The 15,273-nt window shown below is 40.7% G+C and overlaps 1 protein-coding gene across 7 annotated transcripts in view; it reads right to left on the reverse strand.

Annotated features, from left to right (window-relative positions):
• LOC137982128 (GRIP and coiled-coil domain-containing protein 2-like) overlaps positions 1 to 15,273 on the reverse strand; it is a 97,812-nt gene that overhangs the window by 42,939 nt on the left and 39,600 nt on the right. For all 7 annotated transcript variants that reach the window (XM_068829188.1, XM_068829191.1, XM_068829193.1 and 4 more), the window contains 13 exons: positions 13,536 to 13,640; positions 12,689 to 12,793; positions 10,895 to 10,990; positions 9,270 to 9,539; positions 8,623 to 8,739; positions 7,596 to 7,700; positions 5,992 to 6,201; positions 5,152 to 5,361; positions 3,911 to 4,120; positions 3,015 to 3,119; positions 2,240 to 2,344; positions 1,477 to 1,581; positions 1,178 to 1,264 (listed from right to left, as the gene is read on the reverse strand). In XM_068829188.1, the coding sequence (XP_068685289.1) occupies positions 1,178 to 1,264; positions 1,477 to 1,581; positions 2,240 to 2,344; positions 3,015 to 3,119; positions 3,911 to 4,120; positions 5,152 to 5,361; positions 5,992 to 6,201; positions 7,596 to 7,700; positions 8,623 to 8,739; positions 9,270 to 9,539; positions 10,895 to 10,990; positions 12,689 to 12,793; positions 13,536 to 13,640 (1,830 nt within the window). The remainder of the gene's footprint in view (positions 1 to 1,177; positions 1,265 to 1,476; positions 1,582 to 2,239; positions 2,345 to 3,014; positions 3,120 to 3,910; positions 4,121 to 5,151; positions 5,362 to 5,991; positions 6,202 to 7,595; positions 7,701 to 8,622; positions 8,740 to 9,269; positions 9,540 to 10,894; positions 10,991 to 12,688; positions 12,794 to 13,535; positions 13,641 to 15,273) is intronic.

Here is a 15,273-nt window from a genome sequence, read left to right on the forward strand (position 1 = left end):
GTTAATCTTGAAAAAAGTCGGCCTAACGTAGTTCAAGTTTATGGCAAATCGCCTGGATAAAGGTCGTTTTTGCTCAGAATCATCTTGTTTGTGATGAAAAGGAATTCCAAATTACCATTTTCAAGTTTTAAACTCGTGATCAACTAAAGATTTCCCCTTAACACCCTAAAATAACGTGACATAGCCCTTCTAACGCAACAGATTTTAAAATCCTTTTCACGAGTCTACGAGTTCACTTGCGACGCAAGCATATGCATATGCAAACGAAGATACCGTCATTTTCTTGGTTTTCATTTTGTCTTTTTTGGTGTCACGCAACGCTCACCTCCCCTCAAAGAGGAGGGTGGAGCGTTGCGTGACACCGCAAGAATCGGGTGCGGAGGAGACTACAACAAAAGATACAGAAGATAAAGACGCTCCCGAGTTTGCGTACGATGAGACGCGAATTAAAACCAACAACATTAACAACAATCTCCATTCTCTCTTATTAACAATTAACTTCCATCCGCGTACAGCCCAAAAATTCAAATCGAGGGGGGAAGGACATAATAACTTCCATCCGCTTATAGAAAATTCTAATCGAGGCGGGAAAAGGGTAATCATATAGTAAGTTAAAAAGGAAGATGCTAATGTTGTAGCGCCAGTACCAACTTGCGCAAAACCACCCGAAGATGTTTGCATCCGAAGTCTAGTTTAGGACAAGCAAACAACGTCGTCCTAGACACGTCCTATGGGCATTTTAATATCACAATCGTCGACCAGCTTAGTTTCTTTCATTGCAAAATACGCAACAACCATTGATTCATGTGTTTTACAGTTGGTTTACAGAGTGATGACGCATGGTTCGCAAAGCACCAACGATGACGTAATACCCTCCACACATACTGCTTGCATTACCACTCGAAAAAAAGTGCCAAAACATGAACCACCACTGTATAACAATCTTTTTTCACTCTTAAAAATATTTCCTGAGCTCCGATAACAATAACTGACTTTATATTCAGATCATAACCTAACTAACCAATAACAGATGTCTAACTTACAGCCCTCTAGAAATCAAGTGAGAAAGCACTTGTTGGTTTTGGACGAGAGGGAAAAACCAGAGCACCCGAAGAAAACATTTCGCAGGAGTGGAGAAAAAACAAACTCAAACCAATTCAAAGACGGATTCTCTCACCTTGATTCTCTGTTCACAATCTTTTCGTTTTTCATCTTCAACAATTTTCGCCTGCTCTTGGAGCGTCGTTAACTTCAAATTTAGATCCTGAGTAATTACAATCAAAGTAAGAAACCTCATTTCGAAAGAAGGTGAACATAAGAAGTCTTGAAAACCTGCATATTCAATCAAATTGTGAACCCCTGATGAAGGGCCTGATTTTTCAGACACCATCACCCAAGTTCGATGTAAGATTTGCGCACGAAGTTATAATATTTGCCCCAAAAACCTCGGAGAGATGTCAGAAATTAAATACTGACCTGTCTTTCTTGCAATACTACGTTTAGATCTTCTTCCATCTCCGCTGCCATGCTCTTAATTTTTCTCAGTTCCTCCTCTTTTTCCAGCAAGCTCTGTTCGAGCTCCTTAAAAAATCGCAAATTAACGTCACACGTTAGATTACAGAGCACGACTATTCTCCTTAAGTATCGAAAGCAAAGTTGTGAAATGATCACTTACGGTTGAATCAACTATCACGTCACATGATAAAAACCTTTTTAACCTCGAACGTTCAGTCTTCACGGCAAAATGTCAAACCTCTACTATGGGTCGGTCAGTACGGGAAGACATCTGTTTGAGATTTCCCAGCAAAGACCTCATTCCTTACTTACAGTTAATAAGTAGTGAAGAATGTTTGCGAAACTGAACACACATAAGGTAAAACGTAACGGACCTTATTTTACAAGGGTAAGACATCCCAGTGAATTAGAGTTACTGATAAACTTGTGGCCCTGGGTGCGCACTTTTTACCCCTCCCCCCCCCCCCTCCCCTTCTTCCGTCAATGCTCCGTTTTACGGGTATTCAAAGCTGCAGCAACACGGATCAGAGTAGCCTACGTGTAGCCCTACCCTCTCCCTGAACGAAAAACGTTTTCCTTTCACGGCTACACGTTGGCTAGGATTAGACAAGAGTCGAAACAGAGGTCGATGGAACGAGACGGAGATCGAACTGGCCACCACCTGCTCAGAGGGCTGCAAACTAACCGACTGAGCAATGCTTGCTCCTAAAGGTACAAACATAACCTTGTTGAGATCTTCTCCGCTTTTAGTCATCTCCTCCAAAGAGTGAATTCTGTTTTCAAGGTGTTCATTATTTTGTAAGCTTTCTTGAAGGGCTTTCGATTGCTCCTGCAAAATTGATATCAGATATGAGGCATCAGAGTTGATGACAACTTGAATACAAGACAGCTAACCAAGTGAACAAAACTGATTAGGACATTAAACAACGAAGACTGAATTGGTTACGCAAACACCACAAACAATAACTGTTGTTACACTTAATCCTTTGTCTTAAATATCCCCATAAAAAGAATTACTTTGGGGTGGTTCACTTATGGTTACGGTGTAGGTCATGTCTATACGGCTGCCGATTTGGATACGAAAAAGGATCATTTGCCATGACAACGCAGTATGGAAGCATTGGACAGAATAGGCTTCATCTTCGGTAACTTAACTTTGCATAAAAATGGCGAATAGCGTTACGCACAGTAACTATAATTGCATACAGGTTTTGCACATAAAACCGCTTGTAAAAGATACGTTTTTAAAATCCTTCTTCCCACGAACTTAAACTCGAAACGTTAAGGTTGCAAATCTCCAAAGTCCGGATTTAAATTCTATCAGAAGAATCCCAGCGGCTTTGGGATTCTTTGGGTTTAGAATCCAGATTTGGATTTTAACAAAATGACATCACCTGGTTGAATTCACATCGATGAATAGCAATCAAACATCAACACTACAAATTAACAGCACTTCGAAGAATTTCCAGGTTAACTAAGACATTATTTTCAACACTCACTTGATATCTATTGTCTGAATCATTCAGCATTCTTTCCAAGCCTTCAATCGTCCCTTGGAGCTTGCTATCCTCCGAGGACTCTCGTTTAATCTGATCCCAAAGTTCCTGAATACAAATAGTAGGCATCAAAACTTTCGATTCAATATTTAATAATTGGGTGAAACCTTTCCCCATTTAAACATTACTCTCCGATATGGGAGAAACATTAAGGACGGTGCCTACTATTGTTATTGCGCATACGTTCTGCCCATCTCGAGATACTCGGATTTCCTATGGTGGTGCTTATTAATATAGGGATATTTTTGCGCGGTTCAAAACTATGTGGAGAAAGCAGAACTTAGCAAGTGATCTCGGTATCCAAAAAGAAAACTGGGGGTAACCACGCATTTTTCAGAGATAATTAAGCTTCAATTTGGAAAAGAACGCCATACATTGCTTTGTATTTTACAGCATTTTAGAAATATTGTTGATTAATTATCTTCGAAAAATGCGCGGTTACCCCCAATTTTTTTTTTTTGGATTTCAATAACATTTGTTAAGATCTGCTTTTCCCGCATATTCAGTTAACCGCGCAAACATACCATTGAATTTGTAGGCACCGTCCTTAGGAGTTGCAAAGAAGCCTACAAAAATCCAGCCCAATCCCGCTAACACCCGGATTTCTTCGACGCTTCTGCTTTAGGCGCCGCTATTTTTAATAACTGTGACGTGTTACGGTTGCCGTACTGTTAACATTATTATAAAAAAACCACTGTGTCAGAACAGTAGGACAACAGTAACACGTCACAATTATTCAAGATGGCGGCACCCTCACAACTTTAAAGCAATTGTAAATTTCAAGGTTTTTTCTCTACAATTTCTTGAAGCAAATTTGATGATCATCAAAAATAACCAACCTTTTTTTCCCTTTCCGAAGCTTTCAATGAGTCCTGCAACAAAGCCATTTCGTTTTCAACTGCAGTTTTCTCCCCGGTAAGCAACGTTACTTTTTCTTGCAGTAACTGGTTTTCATTAGCAACTGAAGCAAGTCTTTCCTCTAACGACGACATGTTTAGAAGCAAGTCACCTTTTTCCTTCGTGCAGCCGTCAAAACTGTTCTTTAAAACCTACACCGAAACGAAAACAAGAAAAGCAAAAATTCATGCAAAATTGACCTTGAATACTTCATCACAAATGGACAGGTCAAGAAAATAAACACAAGCACGCGTCACGTTGGAAAGGCTCCACCCAATGGTTTACTTCTGTTGGACAGCACTTAATGATCATACCAAAATAGACATGGACGGCCGCGGATCTCTCAATTCTTCAACAGCGATAAGGGTAACTGGTAAAATTGTTTTACGAGACGAAAATGCTGTGCATTAAACTGAATGCACCGCATGAAGTTTCCGGTGTTGTGGCTACAGTAACAAGAAATTGCTGTTTGGTAACCCCGCTAACACGGCCAGATTGAATTCTAGCGATGTTCTTAGAGTCGTCACCCATTATCATTCATAAATATGCCAACAGAAGCTAATTGGCTGTTGAAACGATAACTTCTTTTGTTCCGTGGTTGGCAAAGTTGAAAATCAGAAGAAATATGACGTCAATGTTTGTAAACAAGAAATATCGCTATAGCCTATATATTGTTTCCCCAACCCTCCCCCCTTCCCAGCCCTCTCCTGGGGTGACTCAGTTTTTGCATTCTGTGGATCTCGGACCAATGTGCCATTCCAGTACAGGTCTAATTATGATAGTGATAACGGAACTTTACATCCGCGTTCACCCACAACCTCAAACGGCGAGCTGTCACCTAACAAAAGACCAACTGGTCACGTCCGATCCGATGGTGAAAGACAACACTTCTGAAGTTATTTCAAGCATTTCACGGCTTTGATTTTAGCTATTCTAACGCACGCTTTCCAATAGATAAAACCACCATTATTCGATCATGTCCAAAGGCTTCAAAACGAAAAAACGGAAAATAATCAAGCTTTTCCCGTCTGAAACACCACCACTGTGTTTTACGGGAGTATCAATTTGTGGAATCCAGACGAACGTTTTGTTTACTTTCATGTAAAAGATCTGTCCAAACGCCAAAACCTAAAGTTTGCGGGGTATGAAAGTTCTTATTAACATCAAGACCGCCTCTTCACACCTGTTTTTCCGTTTCCATGGTTTCTAACGAACCCCTCAACGAGGCCGACTCCTTCTGAATTTCAGCTCTTTCCTCCATGAGCGCGTTCACTTGTTCCTGTATTGTTTGCCTTTCACTATCAACTGAAGACACTGTCTCCTCCAAACTTGTCACTTTGTTGAGTACGTCCTTATTTTCTTGAATGGCTTTCTCTAATGCACTGTTTAGCTCCTAGTAATGTAAGTGTGGACCAAGTCAGTGAGAAGAAGCTTGCATGGGGGAATCTTTGCTACCGTTACTCTTTACAATTTGTCTCATTTACCAGCAAATACCTTTACAGAAGGCATCGTGTTATAAACAATTTCGCTCCAGAGGTAAGGAACACCTTGTCCTCTCCGAATAAGCCTTTCTAATAGGGAGCTTAAGCAACAACAACGGCGACGGCAACGAGAACGTCATCTCAAAATATAAATTCGCGTTATTTTAATCGCTTCGTGACTATTTGAACGTTTTTAAGATGACAAGGGTGTGGTATTTCCTCAAAGATGACACCAGTCGGAAGGGCACTCCATTTTAGGAGAGAAAATGAAAATTTATCCTCAAGTGCTGACGTTCTTCATAAAACGAAAAACTTGGCTATTTCACGTTGTTGTTTTGCTGACGACGGCAACGAAATGGACAAAAGTGAAAAACGCACGTGCAGGGCGTGCAAAGCTATTGTTTTTACCCACTAAATATGCAAATTCGTGACGTTCTCGTTGCCGTCGCCGTTGTCGCTGCTTAAGCTCCCTATTAGGGGAAGGGGGGGGGGGGGGGGAGGGAGGGAGGGAGGGAAGGAGACTTTCTGCTCCTCAAACTAACCTCTTTTTCCTTTTGTTCAACTTGAAGGTTTTCCTTCAGCTGCAGTAACTGATTCTTAACCGACTGCACCTCTTCTTTGTTATCAACAAATTCCCTGTCGGATGCCGCTTTTTCTTCTTCTGCAGCTTTCAGTTTATTCTCGAAAGACTCCACTTTGTTTAGAAGTTCGTCGCGTTCCTGTGAGATGCCTTTCACCTTTTCCTGCAGTTCCTGTGACCAGAGAAACCAGATCATAATCTCAGTTCTTTTATGAGACCTTACACGAGCTACGCAGAAAGAAAGGTTTACCATAAAAGAAAGAACTGGAACACTTTCAAAAAAGTGTATTGATTATTTTAAAGTTACAAAATAATCAATAGAAACTCGGGCACACTCGGAAATAAACCCCAAGTGATCATAGCCGACGTGACCTACCGATAACTGTGTAGCTCGGATACTCGGCCACTGAGCTAGTGGAAACTCGAGAGAGCAAGGCCGCTAAACAAGGATCAGATTACAATTTTGTCCCGCCCTACAGCTAGGAGCGAAACGTCGAAAGGGATAATTTTCGAAATTATTGCATGGGAGATTATATATTTTAATAATTTTATAATTCGCAGTTTTGTTGACTCAGAGTTCCCCTTAAGATCTTTAGAGGTTTTTGTAAAAGTCATTAATAATTCATGACAGGAAAACAAAAATGTTTTATTAATCAATATCTGTTTATCTGATACATATTTCACTTCATTTACATAAATGTTTCTTTCAATTTTCCCTGTTAAAATGTCTTGAATTACCAAAAATACCTTGTGTATATTGACACTTAAATGCTGACGTTTAATAAGTAACAACCGCGGTTGCTGACATTTAATAATGCTTCGCCTCGAGTTTGTAAATGTGATACAAATCTGCTGCTCATATAGCGATATTTCTTGTTTACAAACATTGACGTTACATTTCTTTTCACAAATTTGCCAACCACGGAACAAAAGAAGTCATTGCTTCAATAGCCAATTAGGTTCTGGTTGGCATATTAATAACAATGGGTGACGTCACGAGAAACATCGATATTGTATTTATATAATAACACAAGTTATTGACGGATTTTGATTGGTTCTTGCCTTTGATCTATTAGAGGACAGACGCACGATTGACGTCACCATCAGCTTTTATGCGAATAAAGTTAAATTCTTTATTATATAAAACAAATAGATTCCATGTTGCCGTGGATCTGTTCAGTAATAGATCACAGAAGACGTCAAAATGTGGTAAGAACATCGGCTATCGCCTCGTGTGCCACTTTTTTGTTCTTACCACATTTTGACGTCATCTGTGATCTATTACTGAACAGACGCACGGCAACATGGAATCTACTTGTTAAATATTACTTGCAGTTACTTCATAAGACACGACGGTCGGCGTTGACGAGGTTTCGAGTTTTGGCTCTTTCATTAACACGAATCTGCTAGCACACTCGTTTCGTCAAAAAGAGCGACCTTCTAAACTCAAAACGAATCTCTTTGGGATGTCAACTTAGTTTTAATACCTCATTAACTTTGTAGAGACCAAATAATAGCACAAGAAACAGCATGGATCCGGAATCCCTAAAAACAGCTCTTTTTTACCTTAACCTGCCTAGAAGTTTCATTGCGTTCCTCTTCACTGGATACGAACGCTTCTTGCAACTTCTCCCGCTCAGCAACGAGCTTTTCCATCTTCCTTTGGGTTTCCTTCAAAAATAATCGAGCCCAGCCGAGGTAAGATAATATCACAACAATTAGCGAAGAAACAAAATGTTTTTAAAGGGAACTGAATTGACCCTTTCGACAAGACGTGTCTAGGAAAAATTTGGCCGATCGAAAAAGTAACAATTACGGAACACAGTGATTTCGTTTTACATCGATAGCTTCATCAGCGCTTCGGTTAGCGTTAGCTTCAGCCGCGTAAGGATCATCAGTTCTAGGTCTGAGTAATCGTAAGTCCTGATGACAGATGATGATTTGAGGAGTTGGGTAATAATGGCCTTGAGGGCCTGGCTAAAATTGAAAACATTCTTGCGAAAACATTGCTGCTCGGGTAGCTAAAAAGATTTGTGTCGCAAGCAAAATTTGCGTCCGGGAAGCAAAAATGTTTTTGACCCGATTCAAAAACATTGTTTTCCGTCCGGGAAGCAAGATTTGCGTCCTAAGTGGCCAAACTGGAAAACATTTGAGTCCGCGACAATGTTTCCGCAACAATGTTTTCTAGTTTAGCCCGGTGTCCTAGCGAATTTGCCTCGCTTCGCGACACGGGCAATTTGTGAAAACTTTGAAAAAGAGTTCGAGGGGTCATTTACACCAGAGCCCAAAAACCAACCGTAGACAGAGAAGGGGGAGATGAAACCTTCCAGTGATTTGGAAAAGCCTAACTTATCCACATGTAACGTGACCAAAACAATTTAGTGTGAACAAGGCTCCAGCGAAGTCCACGGCTTAGTACTTTAGCCGAAAAGCGATCCTCGTACCTATCTGGACAATTTAAGCAATTGCCTCCTTTTCGTCTATACCTCGCCCTTCAAATAAATACATTTATTCCATTCGCTTAGTGGTACTTTATTTCTGTGGAGTGCAGTGTCGAGACCTTGCAGAGTTAAGTGAAAAAGTAATTCTTTACCTTAATTCCTTTACCGTAGGTGGCTGAATGTTCTTCCCATTGTTTCTTCAGCGAATCGTGAGCACTCTTTGCTTTTTGTCTTTCACTCTGCGCAAAGTGAAGTTGTTTTTGACCATCCTTGAAAAAGAACCATTTTACTTCAACATGAATTGTCGAGACTGGAAACTGCTACTGTTATCTCAACACTAAGAAATTCAATTAATCCCAATTCGCCTTTATTCAACTTCATTTCAGCACTCTAATCACTACATATCGATTAACACAAGCCATGAAAGCAAGAGAGGGTCTGTCTTGTTGTTTATGTTACTATGTTGTTTATGTTTCCTATGATATAGGAAAAGACAAACAAAAGAACCAATCAGAAATCGATGCAAATACTTGCACCGAGTGCAAAGGGTGGGAAAACAAATGCGAGCAGACCAGTTACCATCAGACCCGGCTCTCCTTCTGATTGGTTGAGAAAATGGAAAACTATTCACAATGAATCTAAAGCAAAACAATGGAATGCCTCAGAACATTTGATAACCTCACTTTTGAGGATGAATTCTGAAAGCAACGCCTCTTTAGAAAGCATTCATTCCAAACCACAATAAAACGATATATTAATTCCAAACTCAGTAAAAAATCACAACAGCAATAACACTTACTTTAGTTTTCTCAATTTCTGTTTTCAGCTCCTTTTCTTTCTTTTTTAGCTCTGATTTTAAACCCTTTTCGCTTTCAGCTGCTGTCTCAAGTTGCTTCTTCAGTTCTTGTTTAGCGAGGAAGTTCACCTTGAGTTCTTCTTTCAGATCGTGAATCAGGTTGTCTAATTTGGCCTTTTCCAGGACAGATGCATCCAACTTTTCTTGTAATGCGTCAACAGCTTTTGCGAGATCGTTCTTTTCCGCTGCTAAGAGCTGCAGTTCTTTTGTAACCTAGGGAAAGCAAAAATTCAGGCGGCTTCAATATTCCATTCAATTTTTCTACAAGGAAGGGATAGAGTTTCTCCATGCTCCCACGTTCGGCGCCGTTGCTTAGCGCTTTTGCCCGCCAATGTGGTTAAACTATCTTCCGAGGTTCTTTAAAACATGTTTAGATGACCGGACTGCGATCGATCGCTGTGTGAATACAAACAGAACTTCTGTTCACATATTATCCACAAAATATAACTTCCCAGATGTCGTTCAGCATGGAACTGCGGAGTGTACCAACTTTGCATGAGCTAAATTGACACAGATCATACGGATGTTTGACGAAAAAATTGAAAATTTCTCTTGTTCCAAGCAACCTCAAGTTTAGTCATAACAGGTCATTTTTTGGAAGGAAACGGTAAACACGTGCACCATGGTGTCAACCGCTGACCGGTTGGCTCAGTTGGCTGAGCATCGGACTACCGTAAGTTCAACTCCGGCAGGATCAACCCCAAGGATCTTTTAAATAACTGAGGAGAAAGTGCTGCCTTTGTAATTACATCCGCAAATGGTCAGACTTTCCGACGTGTTCTGATATAAGGACTATAAACCGTAGGCCCCGTCTTCGCACATTCCTTGTTCATAAATATCCCACACACTATTCAAAAAGGACAGGCAGGGAGCTCTTGGTGTTGTGGTATGGTCTGATTTATTTGCATTTGGCCATTGCCTTCGACCCTCGTAAAATGAGGACTTCACTTCACGTCAAACGAAAGTGTGGGGCGTACAGAGCCATCGTTTTTCTCCATGAAGTAGTGATGCCAGCATAAGCGATTAGTACATCACCACATTTTGTTGTCCAGAACAAAAGACACTAATTGACAACAAGTTAAAACGTCTGCGTCAATCTCGTCCTCAGAGTCCGCTTTTCTTTTGGTCAGCACCAAGAACACGGACTCTGACAACTTCCAATTTATGCGCTTTCGAAGTGAAGGTCCATTTTTGTAACCGTTGGCAACCACTGTTGTTGTTTCAAATTTCTGAACGTGCGTAGACGAGCCGTAAGTCCGTGATTTGCGACTTCCTGCCTTGTAAGTGACCAGAACCCGTGTTCTTGATGCTGACCAAAAGAAAAGCGGACTCTGGGGACCCGATTGCGTATGCGTGCGTTGCTAATGCTTGCGCATGCGTCATGAGTGAAAACCAGCCCTCGAGCACCCCAAACCCCAGGCACGAAGAATAAAACTTACCAAAAAAAGGAAGCTATTAAAATTAGTTCTATTCAATACAATTAAAGGGGACTTTCCGAAAGGTAGGTCTCCCATCTTTTTCGCTGTAGGTTATGAAAGCTAAAAAAAAACCGAACAAAACAAATTTACCTTTTTCTGTTCTTCGCTGCTCTGTTCCGTCGACTCTAGATTCTTCCCAGCTTCCTTGATGGCGGAACTCAGCTCCTCAAGTTGACCTTCTAGCACCTTTGGGTATAACATGTGGCTCCATATTAGCAAATTATTTCCCTCTTTTCCAGGCTAATAGCAATACTTTTGATATTCAAATTGGCCAGCCACCAAAGCGATAGAACCCTTGGGTTCGACAGTCAATTAACCCGGCTACGGTTGACGCGTTACGAAGAAGACGAAGCAGAAGAACAAGAAGAAGAAATGTTTATTGCTAACAAAATGTTGTATTACAATACCATAGTGGTTATAAATGGTTACACTGTATATTAAGTTATAAATTGTAGACCTAACCGGATAACTCAATGTTGTAACCAATTCAAACCCTTTGGGAATAGAACTCTTTGTTCCAGGTATTTCCATATCATTTAAATATACGTGCTACATTATCATGAAAATACAACACACTAAGAATCTTAATCCCGGAAGATTTCAATTGGGTACAACTTTGAGTTGGCCGATTAGATCTATTACAGTGCGAACGGGAAAACCGTGAACATCTGAAATATGCCAGGAATGTTATTTCTCAGTGTCCAATCACGCGTCCGAAATTCACTCGCTAAACCGCTGAGTGCTTACTGTCGTAATATCGGCTTAAGATTTTCCAGGTAATTGATTTAAGTTGAGCTAATTCTGGTAGTTTAAGCTCTGTGACTACTCATAAGTAAACAAAACAGTGCATGTTTATTTGTCCTTTCACCAATCACTGGCGCTCAGAATTGTTGGTTTCAACATGTGGCGCCCTCGCGAATACCTGTATTATAACGGATATTCAATTTGCGGTTTTGGCGCGTGAACTCTTCAAACATGATTGGCTTAAGAACAATAAACATTCCTGACATATTTTGGGTGTTCACGGATTTCTCGGTCGCACTGAAATAGTGTATGGTTTTCGTTATTGGGGCTTAGAGACTAGAGAAACCGTGAGGTTTTCGAGCTAGCCCCTACAACAATAGATGGGCATGACGTGACGATCAGCATTACTGCCAAACCTGTCCATTGAGGAGGGATATGAGAGGGGAGGGTGACAGTTTATGTGACAATTTATGTGAAGACATTTGAATAGCGCTTTTTTCCACCAAAGACTTGAAGAGCTGCATAACAATTTATCGAGAAATTCTATTATGGGGCAAATGGAAGCCGTTATTGAAATTACTCTTAGGATTACCAAGTGTGACAGACCATAGCATTTGGAACTCCATGTCTTACCCTTTTCGAACAAGGTATGTGTGGCTTTGAAGGAACCACATAAGAAACATCTTCGAAATGTGGGAAAAAGCATATTAAAATTTTATATCACCGCAGTTCTGAATGTTACTTACACAGTAACGAAAGGAAAGCCTTTCATTAGTCTTACATGCAATGACGCGATCTCAACATACAATGAGAGGATTCCTTACCCTCCAACGGAATTTTAAGAACATATGTCAAGGTTGGGAAATGGGTCGTCGCTTTTATTGGTTCTTATCCGATAAGACTAGAATGCTTTACTATTTGCAGATGTGATAACAAAGGCAGCTATTTCTCCTCGGTTATTTAAGAACAAAGGTGTAAGTCCGGCCATACTTGAACCAACAACCTCCACACAAAGTAGTCCAATGTTCAAAAAAACAAGTCGGCGGCGATTTGTGTAACTAAGCGATTTCGAAAATGTGTTTGTGTGAATGACTCGTCAAATTAAATCTAGCAAACAGTCATTGGTTTCCATTTTCTCACCTCATTCTGATGCAATATTTTATTATGCTCTTCCAGCAATGACTTGAGTGAAAGACTCAACTCGTCTCTCTCGAACATAACGCATTCCAGCTGTTTCTTTGCAGCCTGCAAAGGCAAACAAAATTCGCAGTGGGTTATACTAGATTGGGGGAACAATGGTCTATTTCCTTCCACTAGTACCTTCTCAGTCCAGAAATCGTTTTCATGAAGTCAATATTCAGACTCGAAAGAGTACTCCTGGTCAAGTTATTAGCCTGGTCTTCTTTCCTTAGTCTCGTACTTCTCAAGGAAATCTTGATATCTTGAAACCTGGGGAACTACAATTATAGGTTGGTGTAGCAGTAACTCGCCTTCCACCAAATTCGGACTCGACGTCTTAATCAACTTATGCAGGTTAAGATGGTTTTTCTAAAGGCACTCCCAATTTCTCCACTCAGAAAAAACCATATTTGATTTACGTCCTTTAATTTCATGTGATTGGATTTGATTTACAGTCTCCACAATTAGTAGAGCACTTCACTTCTGCTTCAACTCGTTCCCAGGGTCTTTCATCTCCCCACCCCAGAGGAAGCGAGGCAAGATAGACCCCAGTTCAGGCTGGTCACGTGTCTTAGTGACAAATTTTCCACCTTGGAAGGGGTCCGCGCTTTTCCGAATATTGTCGCCGCTGGTAATAGCCCACTTTCGATACATTAAAATTCAGTCCTAAACAAAAGGCACCATCTCGAGGCTCCGGGGAATAAACTCATACAAATCCTTATATTTATTCTCCAGAGCCTCGAGATGGTGCCTTTTGCTTTGGACTGAATTTTAATATATCGAAAGTGGGAGAGAATCTTCTTTTTACCTCGTTAGCTTCAGTAACATTTCTGTATTGTTTTTGAAGACCGGTCACTGAGTCTTTTAAAACTTCATTCTCCACAAACAGCTTTTCGAATTCTTCGACAGTTTCCTGTAAAGGCAAAAGAGTAAATGAAACGCCTCTCTCTTGAAATCACCTTCTATTTTTTTGTCCCACTTCCTCTTTTCTTTTTGTTTTACTTCAAACATTCCTCCTTCCTATGTTAGACTTCACTATTAAACGTTCGCCCGGGCCCAAAATAGTCAAGATACACAGAGCCAGTCGAATCCTCTCTTCTAAGATGGTGGACTAGGCTGAGGTTTTTGGTAATGCCACACAATTATTAACTTTTCCTTCTTTTCGGATCGCAGACAAATCTAATAGTCATTCTTTATCGTAAAAGTTACCGTTTTGCGGTTTCAATTCTTAAACAAGAAGGCGCGCTATATAAGGAAGTCTTCCCTGGGAAGATCGAGGCTCATTTGTCAGTCACCGTTGACGTGCGCGGGACTATATAACGTGTGGTGCCTTAGGCTCTGTGATAATTTCTTCAATAAAAAAGCCCCTTATGGCAATGTGCCCGTAAAATTCCATGAAATGTTATCTGTCGTTCTTTTTTCAAATTCCCCAAATTCGCGCTAGAAATATCTTTTCGGGCTTCCGACTCTGTGTTGCCGTTTGTTGATCACCATCTTGGATAATTAATCAGTCGTGCTTGAATGAATTCGAACAAAAGCAGTGCGTGAAGCGCCCCCTTTTAAAGTGCGTCTTCGTGTTTAAGCACCGTCAATCAAGGCGATTGTTTTTTTCATCTGAAACTCGGAGCACTTTTCTCGTGCAGTGCTGTATATTTTCTCGACCCCGTCTTACCAATTTTTCGTTCTAATTGACCGTGGAGCACACCATTTTGTGCTCGCATTGGCGTTTCTTTTTTTCCTAGTTTGTACGCGAAAACGGAAGAACATGAATTTTTTCAAGTTTGAATGCTGAATGCAGTGATACTTAGACTAAGTTTACACTTGAGGAAATTCTTCCGGATCCGTGACGAATACGGAACGTTCTTGTACCGGATTGGTTTTCCCGTTTACACACAAGAGGACGAATGCGAACTAAAAACTCTCCGGTTTGGTCATGTGTCCGGAGATTTTGAATCCGGAACTTAAAGTGGGAACTTTGAATTCGAAAACTTCTGAATCCGGAGAGTTTTGTTGTGTAAACGATTTTCTCTCGAATCGTCTGTCGAATCCGGATATTTTTCCGCCAGCGATCTTTTGAGTTTGCGGTAAAACCCAAATGGAGGATCTCGTGCCACCATTGCTGGCGGTCTCCGGTTGCCTAATCTTGTTGCAGGTTCAGGCGGTAAATCTTATTATGTGTAACGCAATATTTCGGAGGAAACGCAAATTATTATCGCAAGGAAGTTTAACAGCTTCGTCATCTGTCCAGCTCAAATTTGCTTCAGGGGCATCTGGATCGACTCTATCCTTCTTTTTTGGCGGCATTTTTGCTTTGTCGAACGACGAAACAACACTGAGCTTGCTAACTATTCCATCACGAATGCTCTTGGAGTTGTCGTTGTGTGTAAACGATCAGGAATCCGAATATCCTTTCAGTGCAAACGCCTACGAATCCGTATCCTCTTGAATTGATGAATCCGGAAACATTAACGAATCCGGGAAAATCTCCTCTAGTGTAAACCTAGTCTGAATTTATATAAGGCTTCGTCCACACTTATTCGGATATT

This window comes from Montipora foliosa, chromosome 13 (genome assembly GCF_036669935.1).
Source record: "Montipora foliosa isolate CH-2021 chromosome 13, ASM3666993v2, whole genome shotgun sequence".
NCBI classification, from domain to species: domain Eukaryota; kingdom Metazoa; phylum Cnidaria; class Anthozoa; order Scleractinia; family Acroporidae; genus Montipora; species Montipora foliosa.